Consider the following 12,371-nt stretch of genomic DNA (forward strand, 5'->3'; position numbering starts at 1 on the left):
TAAAAAAAAAAATCTCAAAAGAAAAAAAAAAACAAGTACAAACCATTACTTGATCCACCCAATCAGTCAACGACTGCTTCTCTTCTATATTCAAGTCAACGTCTCACTTTCCCAATAAAAAAAATAATAAAAAAGTCAACGTCTCACAGGGAAATTACCAATCAGAATGACCCAAGGCCCAAAAAAAAACCCGACCCAAGAATCAGAGGCGTGCACCAGCAGACACACTCACACACACCACCCTGTACGTTACAGCCAGCCCAAGCACCCAGCTAAGGATATCCTTAGCCCCAGTTTCGTCATTTCACCCTCTCCTCATCAATCACACCGTCCATTTCCATCCACATCAACGTTTCAAAATAACCGACGGAAAAGAAATTAAAAAAAATAAAGAAAACCTCTTTCTTTCTTTATATTTTATTTTTCATATACGCAAATAAAAAATTAAATCATAAATTAATTCTTCTCTCTCCTCTCTCTCTCTGGAAGTAGTCGAAGCCCTTCTTCTTCTTCTTCCCTTGAACCTCGTTTTTTCTGATCCACTCGAAACCCATATTCGCCGTCGAAGATCACACAGTGTCTCGTCGATTGGGGATTGAAGGCTCAAGGCTCGAAATTTGTACGGATTGTACAAGCGAGACGTCGACGTTGAAGACCGATACGTCGACGCTTTGATCGTTCTTGCCGCATTGCGTGTTTCTCAGCGATTGGCGGCGGCGCGGTGGCGAACTCGTCGGAGCCGGACGGAGGATGAGAATCGGAGGATGAACGATGCCGGTACTGCGTGGAAGGGGCCGTGGTGCAGCTAAAAAGCAGGAGGTTACGAATCCGATCGACGCCGGAGAGGCCATTGCCACCAGAACAAGGCGAAGGCGAGCGGCGGCGGCGGCGGCACTGCCGAATAATAACAACAACAACAACAACAACAATCAGGTGAAGGAGGAAAAGAATCGGAAGGCAGCGGCTGCGGCTGCGGCCGGTGAGGAGAAGAAGGTAGTCGTTAAGGCGGAGAAAAAGAGGGTCGTTGAGAAGGAGGAAGTGCAAGAGAAGAAGATGAATGACAGTGGTAGTGGCGGCGTTAGGAGTAATGCCAAGGCTGAAGAAGAAGGCAGCACTGCTCCTCTTCCTGAGAAGGTTTTGTTCTCTTTTCGTGAAATTAAAAATGGGATCTTTTTGGTTTCTTGATTTTGAATTTGATTGTATTAGTCTGCATTTTTATATATTTTTTACAGTGTAGGGTAAGTGTGTGTTTAGTGCTGTTCAACCGGGTATAATCTAAGAGGTTTGAGGTTGATGATGGTTTTGCTGTTATAGGCGGCAGGGTAAAGCCAGACCGATACTATGATACTATGGGGGTTCGAATTAAGGACTAATAGAGTTCATGTCAGAAGTGCATTTTTAGGATGGTTGTGTTGTTGGTAGTGAGAATGTGGTAGTGTACTTTATCTAGAGTTGTCTATTCTTAGGGGCTAGGATCCTCTTTCCATTTCATGTGTCTTCGAGGAGATCATGGTTATTCCTTCAAAATTGTTTTGGGAACAAGTAGCATATTGGCCAAATATGTGGCATTCTGTTTGTTGATACAAGTGATATATAGGTAAAAATGTATGATTTTATTCCCAGTTGCATATTGCTTCTGTTCAGCTATTTTGTAAGACAAAGGCTTTAGGTGGGCATGGTACATTCAGCATTTGTTTATTGTCCTGACATTTGTTTGTATGAACACCATGCTGCATATAGTCCTTACTTCTGTTAGTTTTTAGCCATCTCACAATGTATATATTAAGAAGATTAATTAATTTTTATAATAACGATACCTAAATTTGTTATTGCAGGTTACTGTTGGTGGTTCCCCTGTCTACAGATTAGATAGAAAGCTGGGTAAGGGTGGCTTCGGACAAGTGTATGTCGGTCGGCGTGTTTCTGCTATAAATACGAATGAGAGAACTGGACCAGGAGCTGTTGAGGTATAGTAATGTGGTAGTTTTTGATTGTTGAGTTTTGGTTTCTCGCTTCTGCTTTTACTTTTCGCTCTCTTTCTTATACACTTGCTTTTATCTCTGTTTCTCAGGTGGCCTTAAAACTCGAGCACAAAAATAGTAAAGGGTGCAATTATGGACCGCCACAGGAGTGGAAAGTTTATGAGTGAGCATGCTCCTATTTCTTATTGTATTTTCTGTTTTTATACTTTGATTGTATTTGTAAATTCATTTCATTTTGACATTTGTGTTACTTGTTCAGCACTCTTGGTGGCAGCCATGGTGTGCCGCGGGTACACTATAAGGGCAAGCAAGGCGAGTATTATATTATGGTATGCAGTCTTTCCTTGGCTTATGGGGGAGTTTTTGTGGCTAGATCTTAATGTTTTGGAATTGTGTGTGTGTCTATATATATCACACACACACACACTGTCGTCTTGTTGTGGGATACTTTTTTGACTGAAGTTTTATGCTACAGGTGATGGACATGTTGGGGCCAAGCTTGTGGGATGTTTGGAATAATGGCAATCAAACGTAAGTCTGAAAAGTTGATTTTAAAGGTTTTATTGTACATATATATATATATATATATATATATATATATTGCTTTCATTCATTTTCAATATCATAATTGAGTTATCCTGTTACTTTCAGAATGGCCATTGAAATGGTTGCGTGTATTGCCATTGAAGCAATATCAATATTGGAGAAGATGCATTCTCGAGGGTACGACTTTCAGTTACCAATCGCTGCCTCATATTTGTTGTCATTGTCCATCTCTTTTTCTCTCTATCTCTCTCCCCACCCACACACACACACAATTTCTAACCCTGCTTTTTATCTAATTTTGTTTTATAGCATGAAGTTTAGTTTTTTTTTCCGTTGTTGGGAGACTTTTTTAGATTTACAATACGATCAGAAACAAGCTAAGACAAAATAAACTTCATACTATGAACTTCTGTCTATGTGTTTGATTCCTTCAACTGAGCTCTAGGGATGACAGAATTACAACTTACGCTTATATGATTGATTCCTTTAACTGAAGTTATGTATGATTATATGCGAGAAGTACAATATTATGTCTGTGATCAATTCCTCAAACTGAAGTTTATATGTCAGTGGTATATGGAAGTAGTTTGTCTATGCTCTGCTATCTGGACATTCATATTATGTATATTGGGTTTCCAACAATGCAAAGCCACAGAATGAATTTCTCATGTTTCGTCTACATCCATTTATTGTTACTCAAGACATTGAAAGGTGTTATTCTTAAATTTCCGGACAGTTCAGAGTATTTGGAGTGCTGAAAATTTGACATTGCACAAATTAGAATGCAATGCAGCCACTATTATTTGGTTGAGGGGCAACTGACATAGTTTTGGGGAATATTCACCTTATTTGTGTTTGTCTGTCTTAATATAATCTAGACACTACTGAGATTCTTCACCTTATTTGTGTTTGTCTGTCTTAATATAATCTAGACACTACTGAGATTCTTCAAAGCCATGATAAATGTGTTTTAACTTATTTGCTACTTCTTTGTCAGGTATGTACATGGAGATGTAAAGCCTGAAAACTTTCTACTTGGTACTCCTGGGACTCCTGATGAGAAAAAGCTATTTTTAGTTGATCTTGGACTAGGTACTTCTTTGATCTCCTTTTTTTATCATTATTTTTTTTTATTAATGTTAAGCAGCATGGTAGTTGATAATTTATATCTTATACGTTGTTTTGGCTAATCAGCAACTAAATGGCGAGATAGTTCAACCGGTCAGCATGTTGATTATGACCAAAGGCCAGATGTTTTCAGGTATAAGCATTGTTCCCTATTCTTTTAGAAAATTTAAAGCTGCTTTCTTTTACCATCACTTCTCTGTATGTTCCTAATCTTAAGCTGTCTGCTTCTTACTTAACTATCTTTTATGGTGTGACAGAGGAACAGTACGTTACGCTAGTGTGCATGCTCATTTAGGGAGAACGAGTAGTAGGAGAGATGATCTTGAGTCTCTAGCTTATACCCTTGTGTTCCTTCTCCGGGGTCGCCTCCCCTGGCAAGGTTATCAGGTTTGTCCTTTGTTTCTTAGCCGGAATAGATATCGTCATATTTGCCTTAAAAGTTTGTAACATGAAGGTGTTTTCAGGGAGAGAATAAAGGATTCCTTGTCTGCAAGAAGAAGATGGCAACGTCTCCAGAGACCTTGTGTTCTTTCTGTCCACTCCCTTTTAGACAATTTGTTGAACATGTGGTGAACTTGAAGTTTGATGAAGAACCTAATTATGCAAAATATATATCACTATTTGATGGGACTGTAAGTCCAAATCCTGATATCAGGCCAATAAACACAGAGGGTGCACAGAAGGTACATATAATCTTCAAATTTTCTGTTGATGGTTTACCCTTGAGCATGGCATATGTTCTTAATATTTCATGGAAGATTGGTGTGTCTAATATTTGCTTCATATCTTCTGAAGCTTATTAATCTGGTTGGTCATAAGAGAGGAAGATTGACAATGGAGGAGGAGGATGATGAACAGCCAAAGAAGAGAATTAGAATGGGTATGCCAGCAACACAATGGATCAGTGTTTATAATGCTCGGAGACCGATGAAGCAAAGGTATTTCTATAACTTGAGCAGTGAACCTGCTTATGTACTTATTATTTTGGGCACATTTCTCAAAATTCACCCTATTTTATCATGTTTTCTGTTTCTATAATCTTGTAGTCATCTTCGTTCTCCTTTTGTTAGATTTTTTGTTTTTATTTTTTAAAGTTTTTAATTTTCATGTTGCTCTAGGTATCACTATAATGTGGCTGATACAAGGCTTGCTCAGCATATTGAGAAGGGGAACGAGGATGGGTTATATATTAGCAGTGTGGCTTCTTCTCAAAATTTGTGGGCCTTGATTATGGATGCAGGCACTGGTTTCACTTCCCAAGTTTATGAACTTGCTCCGACTTGTCTTCACAAGGTACATGCTTATGCTTTCAGGAAACCTGAAGTAATAGTCATCTTTGGCATAATGACTTATTTTTACTGGAGTCTGTACTTTGATTTTATCATTTTATAGCATACAGGAGGAGATGTTGCATAAAAATTCCTTCATGTTTCTTTATTTGGAATGGGTATTTTAACTAACGTCTGGATTAACTTTTTGATGTGCTTGAAGGAATGGATAATGGAGCAGTGGGAGAAAAACTATTACATCAGTGCATTAGCCGGAGCTACTAATGGGAGTTCATTAGTAGTAATGTCCAAGGGTTAGTATTTTGGTTTTATTCATGAACATCTTTGATCCAGAAAATTCTTTTGTTTTCTGTTGTGTGTTTTCTTCTTCTGTTTGTTTGTTTTTTTTTTCCCCAGTTGTGAATTCTGGATAAATGTTGTCAGTTGATTGTGTTCAGGTACAACTTTTACGCAGCAGTCATACAAAGTCAGCGATACATTTCCATTTAAGTGGATTAACAAAAAGTGGAAAGAGGACTTTTTTGTTACGTCAATGGCCACTGCAGGAAGTAGATGGGCCATTGTTATGTCTCGGGGTGCTAATTATTCAGACCAAGTAATTTTGACTTTAAAAATCTTTTCCGACTCATTTCTCCAAATTGCCTATGATGCAATGCAATTTTGATTTTGTAGTAGGCATGTAACAGGCCCAATATTTTGTTTTCAGGTTGTTGAACTAGATTTCCTTTATCCTAGTGAAGGAATACATCGGCGCTGGGATTCTGGATATCGTATAACTGCAACTGCAGCAACATGGGATCAGGCCGCTTTTGTTCTCAGTGTGCCAAGGAAGAAGCCTCAAGATGAAACCCAGGAGACGCTTCGTACTTCTGCTTTTCCAAGTACACATGTCAAGGTAACATACTGTCATAATATTTTCCACTTTCTTCTTCCCAGTTTTTGCTATGAAACATCTTTTAATACACTGCAACTTACAGGAGAAGTGGGCGAAGAACCTTTATATTGCATCTATTTGTTATGGACGAACAGTATCATAAAGGCCATGACTTTTCTTAGGGATGCTGCAGACACCACTGCGAGTATCGTTCAGATGGCTGTTCCAAATTATCTGTTCCAACCTGGGAGATTTGTACCCTCCATCAAGAAAATTTTGATGACAAGAAGCCTTAGTTGTGTAATTAAAGTATAGAACTCTAGGAAAACCTATTTGTCTATGTCAGGGTCTGTGGAAACCGTCTTTATGTCAATGATTAATTAAAAGGTCATTTTCTTCCAACAAGGAATATATGTTTTACTCTTTAGCCAATTCTGAACAAAACAATTTGATACCATTTAATATACCATGGTCTACAGTCTAACTACTTCGGTGTTGTAGGTTGTTTATAAAAGAATCGTCTCCATTGCATTTTCTTTACTCAGAAAAATAACTAAAGAAAAAAAAAAAGCAGTTTACTCAAAGCTAATAAATGTTGAAGTACAAAAATTAATTTTGGATAAATGTTTAAGTACAGAAATTAATTTTGGAGAATGAAATTCACACACTAATCTATAATCCACATTCCTTATTATGAATTCTGCAGAGCACCAACTTGTTATTTGTCAGTATAAATCGCAGGTTCTAGGTCCCCCCTCCCCTACTGATATATATTTTTCAAGAATTTTTACTGGTTAATCATTGACTGTAATAAGCTCAAGTGTTTGTAAGTACACCCTGCTTTGCATGGCCAAGGAAGAAAACTTTTGCTGAAAAAAACTAATTATGATGCTGAGGATTGAACTCTCAAGAACTTTTACTGACATCTGAGGTGCCACATTTCAATAAAGAAAAGAAAACTTCATGTCCTTGTCTCTATTTATCTCCTGCTTAGTATTGATGTCCTGATTGGGTTTAACAATGGCTGAAGAAGTGTATTGTGAAGGCCTGCAACATAACCTTCCCAACGAAACTTGTTCCTGGTATTAGTGCATAGAAAAATCAGCAGCATTAGAGAGATAAAATGGAATGTTCCATTATGCACAAACATGCGTGGGGAGAGTTGAAAACTTAACTTCTCTCACAGATTTACCTTGCTTTTATCATGGTCGAAGCGAACAACAAAAATACACCTGCAGCCTGTTTGGTCATGTAGGCTCCTCTCGATTTCCAGAACATGGGCATCACAGTAGACAGCTTCATCTTCTCGTTCCTGTACATAGGGTGTTAAAGCTGAAAGAGAAGACAGTAATAATAATCATTGGAGAGGTTTACACAATCCAGAATATGCCTTCTACTATATCTTGGTCTTAAACAGGTTTTCACAAGCCAGAATATGCCTTCTACAATAGCCTGAACTCTGATACCTTTTGTCAATGTAAAATACGGGAAGGTTCCAAAGAAATAAAGTAAAAGACTACCTGGAAGCATAGGACAAGATCCCCAACCTTGACCTTATGACACTCGGACTCTTCTAGAGGAATAGATCTGTCACGCACTGCTCTTCTCACATTTACCCATTCATCCTCCTCCCTACCAAATCCAGCATAACGAACTCGAACTTCCTGTACCATATAACAACATTGAACTCCTTTAGAAATAAATTACTAGCTGAAATGAAAAAGAAACAGAAGTGTATCAAAAAGTAATGACGAGAACTAGACTTGATGAAAGAACCCATTGCACTGTTCTCACAAAACACTAACGAAAAAAGATGTAAGCTGAGAAGTACTCTTTCACCCAAATGGGGAATATAAGGATAATGATTATAACAATACGAGTGAATCTTACTAGTTCTCCTGAACTGACAACTCTGTAGGAGAGGAAAGAAGCAACATCATACCTGGAAAGTAAGAGATTGATTAGCTATGGTTTCCAGTCCAATTTCACATTGCACTAAACTTACAAGGTAACTTCACACTTTAATCCTAAATAGTAAACTATTAACATACAATCAATTGAATTACTCCAGAATTTCTTGCAGACCAGTGTTTGATTGCACTGCATGATGACTATATCCACTTTAAGATCTTTTCAGTTTTATATTCTACTCTTTCACGCAGAAGAGTTCTTCTAACATGTAACATCATTTCGGCAGGGAAATCCCACAGAACAGTTTTAGCAAACAAGCTACAGGAGATTTAATATGCAACAGAAAAGACTATTTATAATAAATACAGCCGTTATGTATCTAAGATTTCAGGGATGAGGTGAAACAGAACAATGGGGCTCTTGACCTACCATATATAGTCATGTGAATAATATATCGACACAACCACAAGTATGCTTGTGGGTGCATGGGCACATGTACAAGTTTGTGTGTGTGGGCCCTGAAGCTCTTTTTGCTACCCTCATATATGCTTTCAGTGCCATTAGTACATAACAAATTTTACTCCTATTGAATAGGGAAAATTCATGCAACTGAATAAACAAAAGTGTACATATAAAATTTAATTTTAGTTTTCAAATATTTAGTATGCAGATATATTACTTAATAACACAAGCTTCTACATTTCTTGGATGCATTCTTACCATGCACCGTCTTTTGATGATTTTGCTTCAAATGCCAACTCTGAAAGATCTGTGACGCATGGATCTGTATTAAAGTTGCAATCATAAGTTTTTTAAAATACTACCGAACTCATAGATGTATGGAAGATTTCCAAAGCCTAGTACCACTAGTCAAACCATATTATTCCACCTAGATGACCTGTGGGCATTGTAAGCATTAGATGCAACAGAATGAGATAGTAAATAGATAGTACAGCAGACCCTGCCTGTAGATACTATCCTAGAGAGTTTCCATGTAAAGAAGGTACAGAAACAATGAACCAAAAAGTCTGGAAAAAAGGCACCCTCAGCACGGAGATAAAAAGCATGAAAAAATAGTGAAAATAAAATATATATGCATATATATAACAAGATATCTCATGTAACTAATTACAAGAAGCGAAAGTCCATGTAATGCTGAGCACGAAAGATAAGTTACAAATGGGTTTTAATATCGGATGCCTAGAAAGCTCTACAAAAGAAGTTACAAATGAATGGCTTTTGAGGATCTATCTTAAGAGAAAGTATGGTTTCTCTTCCTGAATTTAGTATCATGTGGACACACAGCCAGTTTGAATTAATTATGTTGTGAAAACTGTAAGTTCTAGATGTTGTTTTTCTATTTATAAGATATGACTGCTGACGATGTTCAGTATCAGAAATTGATCCATTGTCAAGAATGACAAAGCTCTTAACACGCCTACTTTCCTTATCGTCCAAGGTAGCACTGACTTGCTACAATGTTTTGCAAAGGATTCAAGCTGAAGAATTCTGATTTAGAAGAAATTTGCACCATTTAAGAATATTTATGTTTGATGCTAACATAGATGTGCATCACAACACGTCTAAATTCAGTTTGATAACACATGGAGAATTCATTAAATTCAAATGTAATGCGACACATTTTTGAACAGCTTCTTCGATATTGACAAAAAGATAACCTTTTGGCTTCTGAGAATTGTCAGGTGCATTGCTGAACATAGTCAAATCTGAAAGATCTTCATGGGATTCAACAACCCAATCAAAGGCACCAGATGACGAAGTGCCTTTGGCTTGAATCTCTTTTCGTTTACTCTGGAACCAACCTTCCACCTGGAATAGAATATGAGTATGATACCATTGCTTACAACAAGCTGCATACTATAAAAGATAAAATTTAGATCATTAGATGAAGCAAAAACCTGTTGCCTTGTTATATCCGATTTTCCAACACGGCTTGGTTGGCAGCTGAAAGGACAGAGCATGGTAAATAACTTTACAGAAGATATGTAATTGGAGAACATTTAACTAAAAAAATTCTACTACTTATTCTCTCCTTTTTTTGGTGAGATTTAATCTAACAAATGACTATCACAAATTAACACTACACTTCGTTGCATCACTGAAAAGGAATTCACCTGAAATTTGTTGCAAGATTTTGGAAAAACTCCTGAGTAAGTGATTGTTGTGGTGTCTCCTTGAAAATATTCTCCATTTTCATAATCTGACAAATAGAAATATACAGTCGAAATCTTGTGCAGAATTTGAAACATATCAGTTAATAATCCCTGGACTTGAACAATTGATTGTCTTTGCTTCTTGCCAAGGAAAAAAGAAAGATTACTTCTTTGACTAATGCCTTGTGTTTGTTCCAACCCAAAATCAAGCAAGACAATTTCAGTTCCATGTTCCTCTTTAACCCACATCAATGGAAGTTAAAAGGTTAAAATGTTGTAATACAAAACTAAATTGCCATAAGAAGGAAAAATTTAACACCAAGCATCATACAGAAAATAACCCAGTTAAAGAAACCCATAAAGCAGCTGATTTAAAGCAAAAAAAAAAAAAAAAAGAGGAATTTGGTGCAGATTGAAGTGCATAATCAGAGACCCATTGAGGGAAATAAAGCAGAAATACCTCAGAATTGGTGAATACAGAGAGGGAATTCATTGGTTTTCTTTCCATTGTCTCTGACCGATGAAGATTCTTTGCTAATTTTGAGTCTTTCATGACCGGAGAGAGTGAGAGTAAGACTGATTCAGATTTTAATGTGGAAAACCGAGACAGAGGGAGTAATAGTGTCAGTGGTTCATGTCACAACTCCCAAAGAAAGGAAGGAAGTTTTGTAAGAAAAGAAATCTGGGTCACTGCGATTCTGCCAAGTCGACATTTTTTTTTTTTGTGCCTGCTTTAATTCCTCTCCCTAAAATGAATTTGGAAAATGATGCGGCTATATCCACCATACTAAATACTTATCACACTCTATATATTTACTTTTAGGATAATAATCTAATTTTACCCTTGAGAATTTAAATTTTGAAAAATGAGCCATTCACCCCTTATTCAAGCAACTCACCCATTTTAAGTCATCATTCAGAAACCCAAAGTTATGATGTTTGCTGGCAGCTATCAACGCTGAAACTATCATCTATCTCTCTCTCTCTCTCTCTCTCTCTCTCTCTCTCTCTCTCACGCGCGCGCGCGCGCTCGCACACACACACACAGAAACATGCAATTGAGGCATTGAGTCTCCTAATTTCGTTTGTATCAATGAGGCAGTTGTTTTAGGATCGTTGCAAGATTAATATGAACATATTTTTCTTCTCATAGTTTAACTATGTCATTGTATGTATGAATGTACTCTCACCATAGTTGTCTTGTTAGATGAGATCATAGACCAAAGCGAAGGCGATAGCTTTTCAGTTAGTATTTTATTTTATTTACATTTTATATCTTTTTTCACTTCATTTTGTTTTATTCTTAATTGAATTCAAGGATAAAAATGGAACTTTATAGTCTAAAAATTATAAGTATGGTGAACAAAGTATTTAGTAGTGGCAATAGCCTCATCTTTTAGAAAATCATTATTTTTTTTTCTACCTTTGGTGACGATCTGCTTCAGGAGAGGTAGTCTGAGGTTCTCTCTTAGCTTAATTCAAATTGGGCTTTTCTCCACAACTTAGTTTTGCCCCCACCTTTTATTTTTCCATGCTTCTTTGACCAAATATCTTCCTGAGAATCAATTTCACACTCTCTTCTTGCTTTTTCTTCCTTAATTTAATTTCTTCCAACATTTTGGAGCCATGGCTACATAGTTGGAATGGATAGATAAAGTATCATATCAAAATTTAAAAATGAAAAAAAATAAACAACAGACGAGAAAATAAATTGAACGTTGTAGGGGGGCACTTTGATTGGGATTGTACGGCAGTAGATATTCATGGGTAAGGACCCAAAATCTTGTCCCCTTTATCTGAGTAAGCGAAGACTAGGCCCAGCAAACTTCGAAGGACTGAGAATCCTAGGAAGCTTGCTGTTGTGTTCTTCCCGGCAGCTCCTTGTATATGCAGGCAGTGAATTGAACATTCCAAGAGAGGCTTGGCAAGATGCATGTGGCGTGGGAGCTAGAAAAGCATGAGTTTGAGCAGAAGAGATTCCGGCAATGGTATGGTTTCTGGGTTTTGGTTTAAGGCTGATTGGGGGGAATTTATGGCTAGGGATTCAGAGATAGGGCTTGATCTCTTGCTTGATGTTTCTGGGTTGTTGTGGCTTCTGTCCTTCTAGTGGGAGAGAGGAAGCTTGGGAGAAGAAGAGTGCTAGAGAGCTTGCTAGCCCCCTCCGTTCTCCTCACTTTGATTAATAGCAGTAGCTATTTATATGCAGTTCCAACAGCTAAAGGATTTTGGTGGAAGGTCTCTACTGCTGGGTAAAGAGATGGCTTGGGTTAAATGCATGTATTGGATTTTGTAATGCTTCTTGGTCTGTCAGGTCTTGTCTAAAAAAGAGTATGGAATAGGCTTGACAGATTTTCTGCCGTGAAATCTGCTGCTGGGATTACAATCCTAAGATTGCTGGGATTATGTGCTGCTGGGATTATGGGTTATGTTATGCAGCTAGGAACAAGAATCCTATGTTTAGCATTTA

General features: G+C 37.4%; 2 protein-coding genes across 4 annotated transcripts; one reads left to right on the top strand and one right to left on the bottom strand.

Annotated features, from left to right (window-relative positions):
• Positions 1-448: 448 nt before the first annotated feature.
• LOC112187058 (casein kinase 1-like protein HD16) lies at positions 449-6,283 on the top strand. Of its 2 annotated transcripts, XM_024325687.2 has the most exons (16): positions 450-1,134; positions 1,836-1,967; positions 2,072-2,145; positions 2,242-2,311; positions 2,458-2,513; positions 2,634-2,705; positions 3,526-3,620; positions 3,723-3,789; positions 3,914-4,043; positions 4,121-4,339; positions 4,452-4,594; positions 4,775-4,949; positions 5,148-5,238; positions 5,383-5,540; positions 5,652-5,840; positions 5,923-6,283. In XM_024325687.2, the coding sequence occupies exons 1-16, from the start codon at positions 772-774 to the stop codon at positions 5,980-5,982; spliced, it is 2,094 nt and encodes a 697-aa protein (XP_024181455.1). In that variant the 5' UTR covers positions 450-771; the 3' UTR covers positions 5,983-6,283. The 2 variants fall into 2 exon arrangements, with proteins under 2 accessions (XP_024181456.1, XP_024181455.1); XM_024325688.2 differs by lacking the exon at positions 5,923-6,283 and having other exon boundaries at positions 449-1,134; positions 5,369-5,540; positions 5,652-5,807.
• Positions 6,284-6,414: 131 nt separating this feature from the next.
• LOC112187059 (protein SAWADEE HOMEODOMAIN HOMOLOG 1) lies at positions 6,415-10,663 on the bottom strand. Of its 2 annotated transcripts, none has more exons than XM_024325690.2 (9): positions 10,365-10,663; positions 9,866-9,951; positions 9,650-9,695; positions 9,410-9,560; positions 8,451-8,499; positions 7,710-7,761; positions 7,340-7,483; positions 7,012-7,131; positions 6,415-6,898 (listed from the first exon to the last, which is right to left on the bottom strand). In XM_024325690.2, the coding sequence occupies exons 1-9, from the start codon at positions 10,455-10,457 to the stop codon at positions 6,761-6,763; spliced, it is 879 nt and encodes a 292-aa protein (XP_024181458.1). In that variant the 5' UTR covers positions 10,458-10,663; the 3' UTR covers positions 6,415-6,760. The 2 variants fall into 2 exon arrangements, with proteins under 2 accessions (XP_024181458.1, XP_024181457.1); XM_024325689.2 differs by having other exon boundaries at positions 8,451-8,514; positions 10,365-10,660.
• Between the last annotated feature and the right edge of the window lie 1,708 nt (positions 10,664-12,371).

This window comes from Rosa chinensis, chromosome 2 (assembly GCF_002994745.2).
Source record: "Rosa chinensis cultivar Old Blush chromosome 2, RchiOBHm-V2, whole genome shotgun sequence".
NCBI lineage: Eukaryota > Viridiplantae > Streptophyta > Magnoliopsida > Rosales > Rosaceae > Rosa > Rosa chinensis.

Bases quoted from the DNA above. Each gene is read 5' to 3' on its own strand.
- LOC112187058 (XM_024325687.2), top strand. From the start codon at position 772: ATGCCGGTACTGCGTGGAAGGGGCCGTGGTGCAGCTAAAAAGCAGGAG. The intron at 4,340-4,451 runs GTACATATAATC...TATCTTCTGAAG, and splicing joins ACACAGAGGGTGCACAGAAG to CTTATTAATCTGGTTGGTCA. The intron at 4,950-5,147 runs GTACATGCTTAT...ATGTGCTTGAAG, and splicing joins CTCCGACTTGTCTTCACAAG to GAATGGATAATGGAGCAGTG.
- LOC112187059 (XM_024325689.2), bottom strand. From the start codon at position 10,457: ATGAAAGACTCAAAATTAGCAAAGAATCTTCATCGGTCAGAGACAATG. The intron at 7,762-8,450 runs GTAAGAATGCAT...CTTACTTTCCAG, and splicing joins TCATCAAAAGACGGTGCATG to GTATGATGTTGCTTCTTTCC. The intron at 6,899-7,011 runs GTAAATCTGTGA...CACTAATACCAG, and splicing joins TCGACCATGATAAAAGCAAG to GAACAAGTTTCGTTGGGAAG.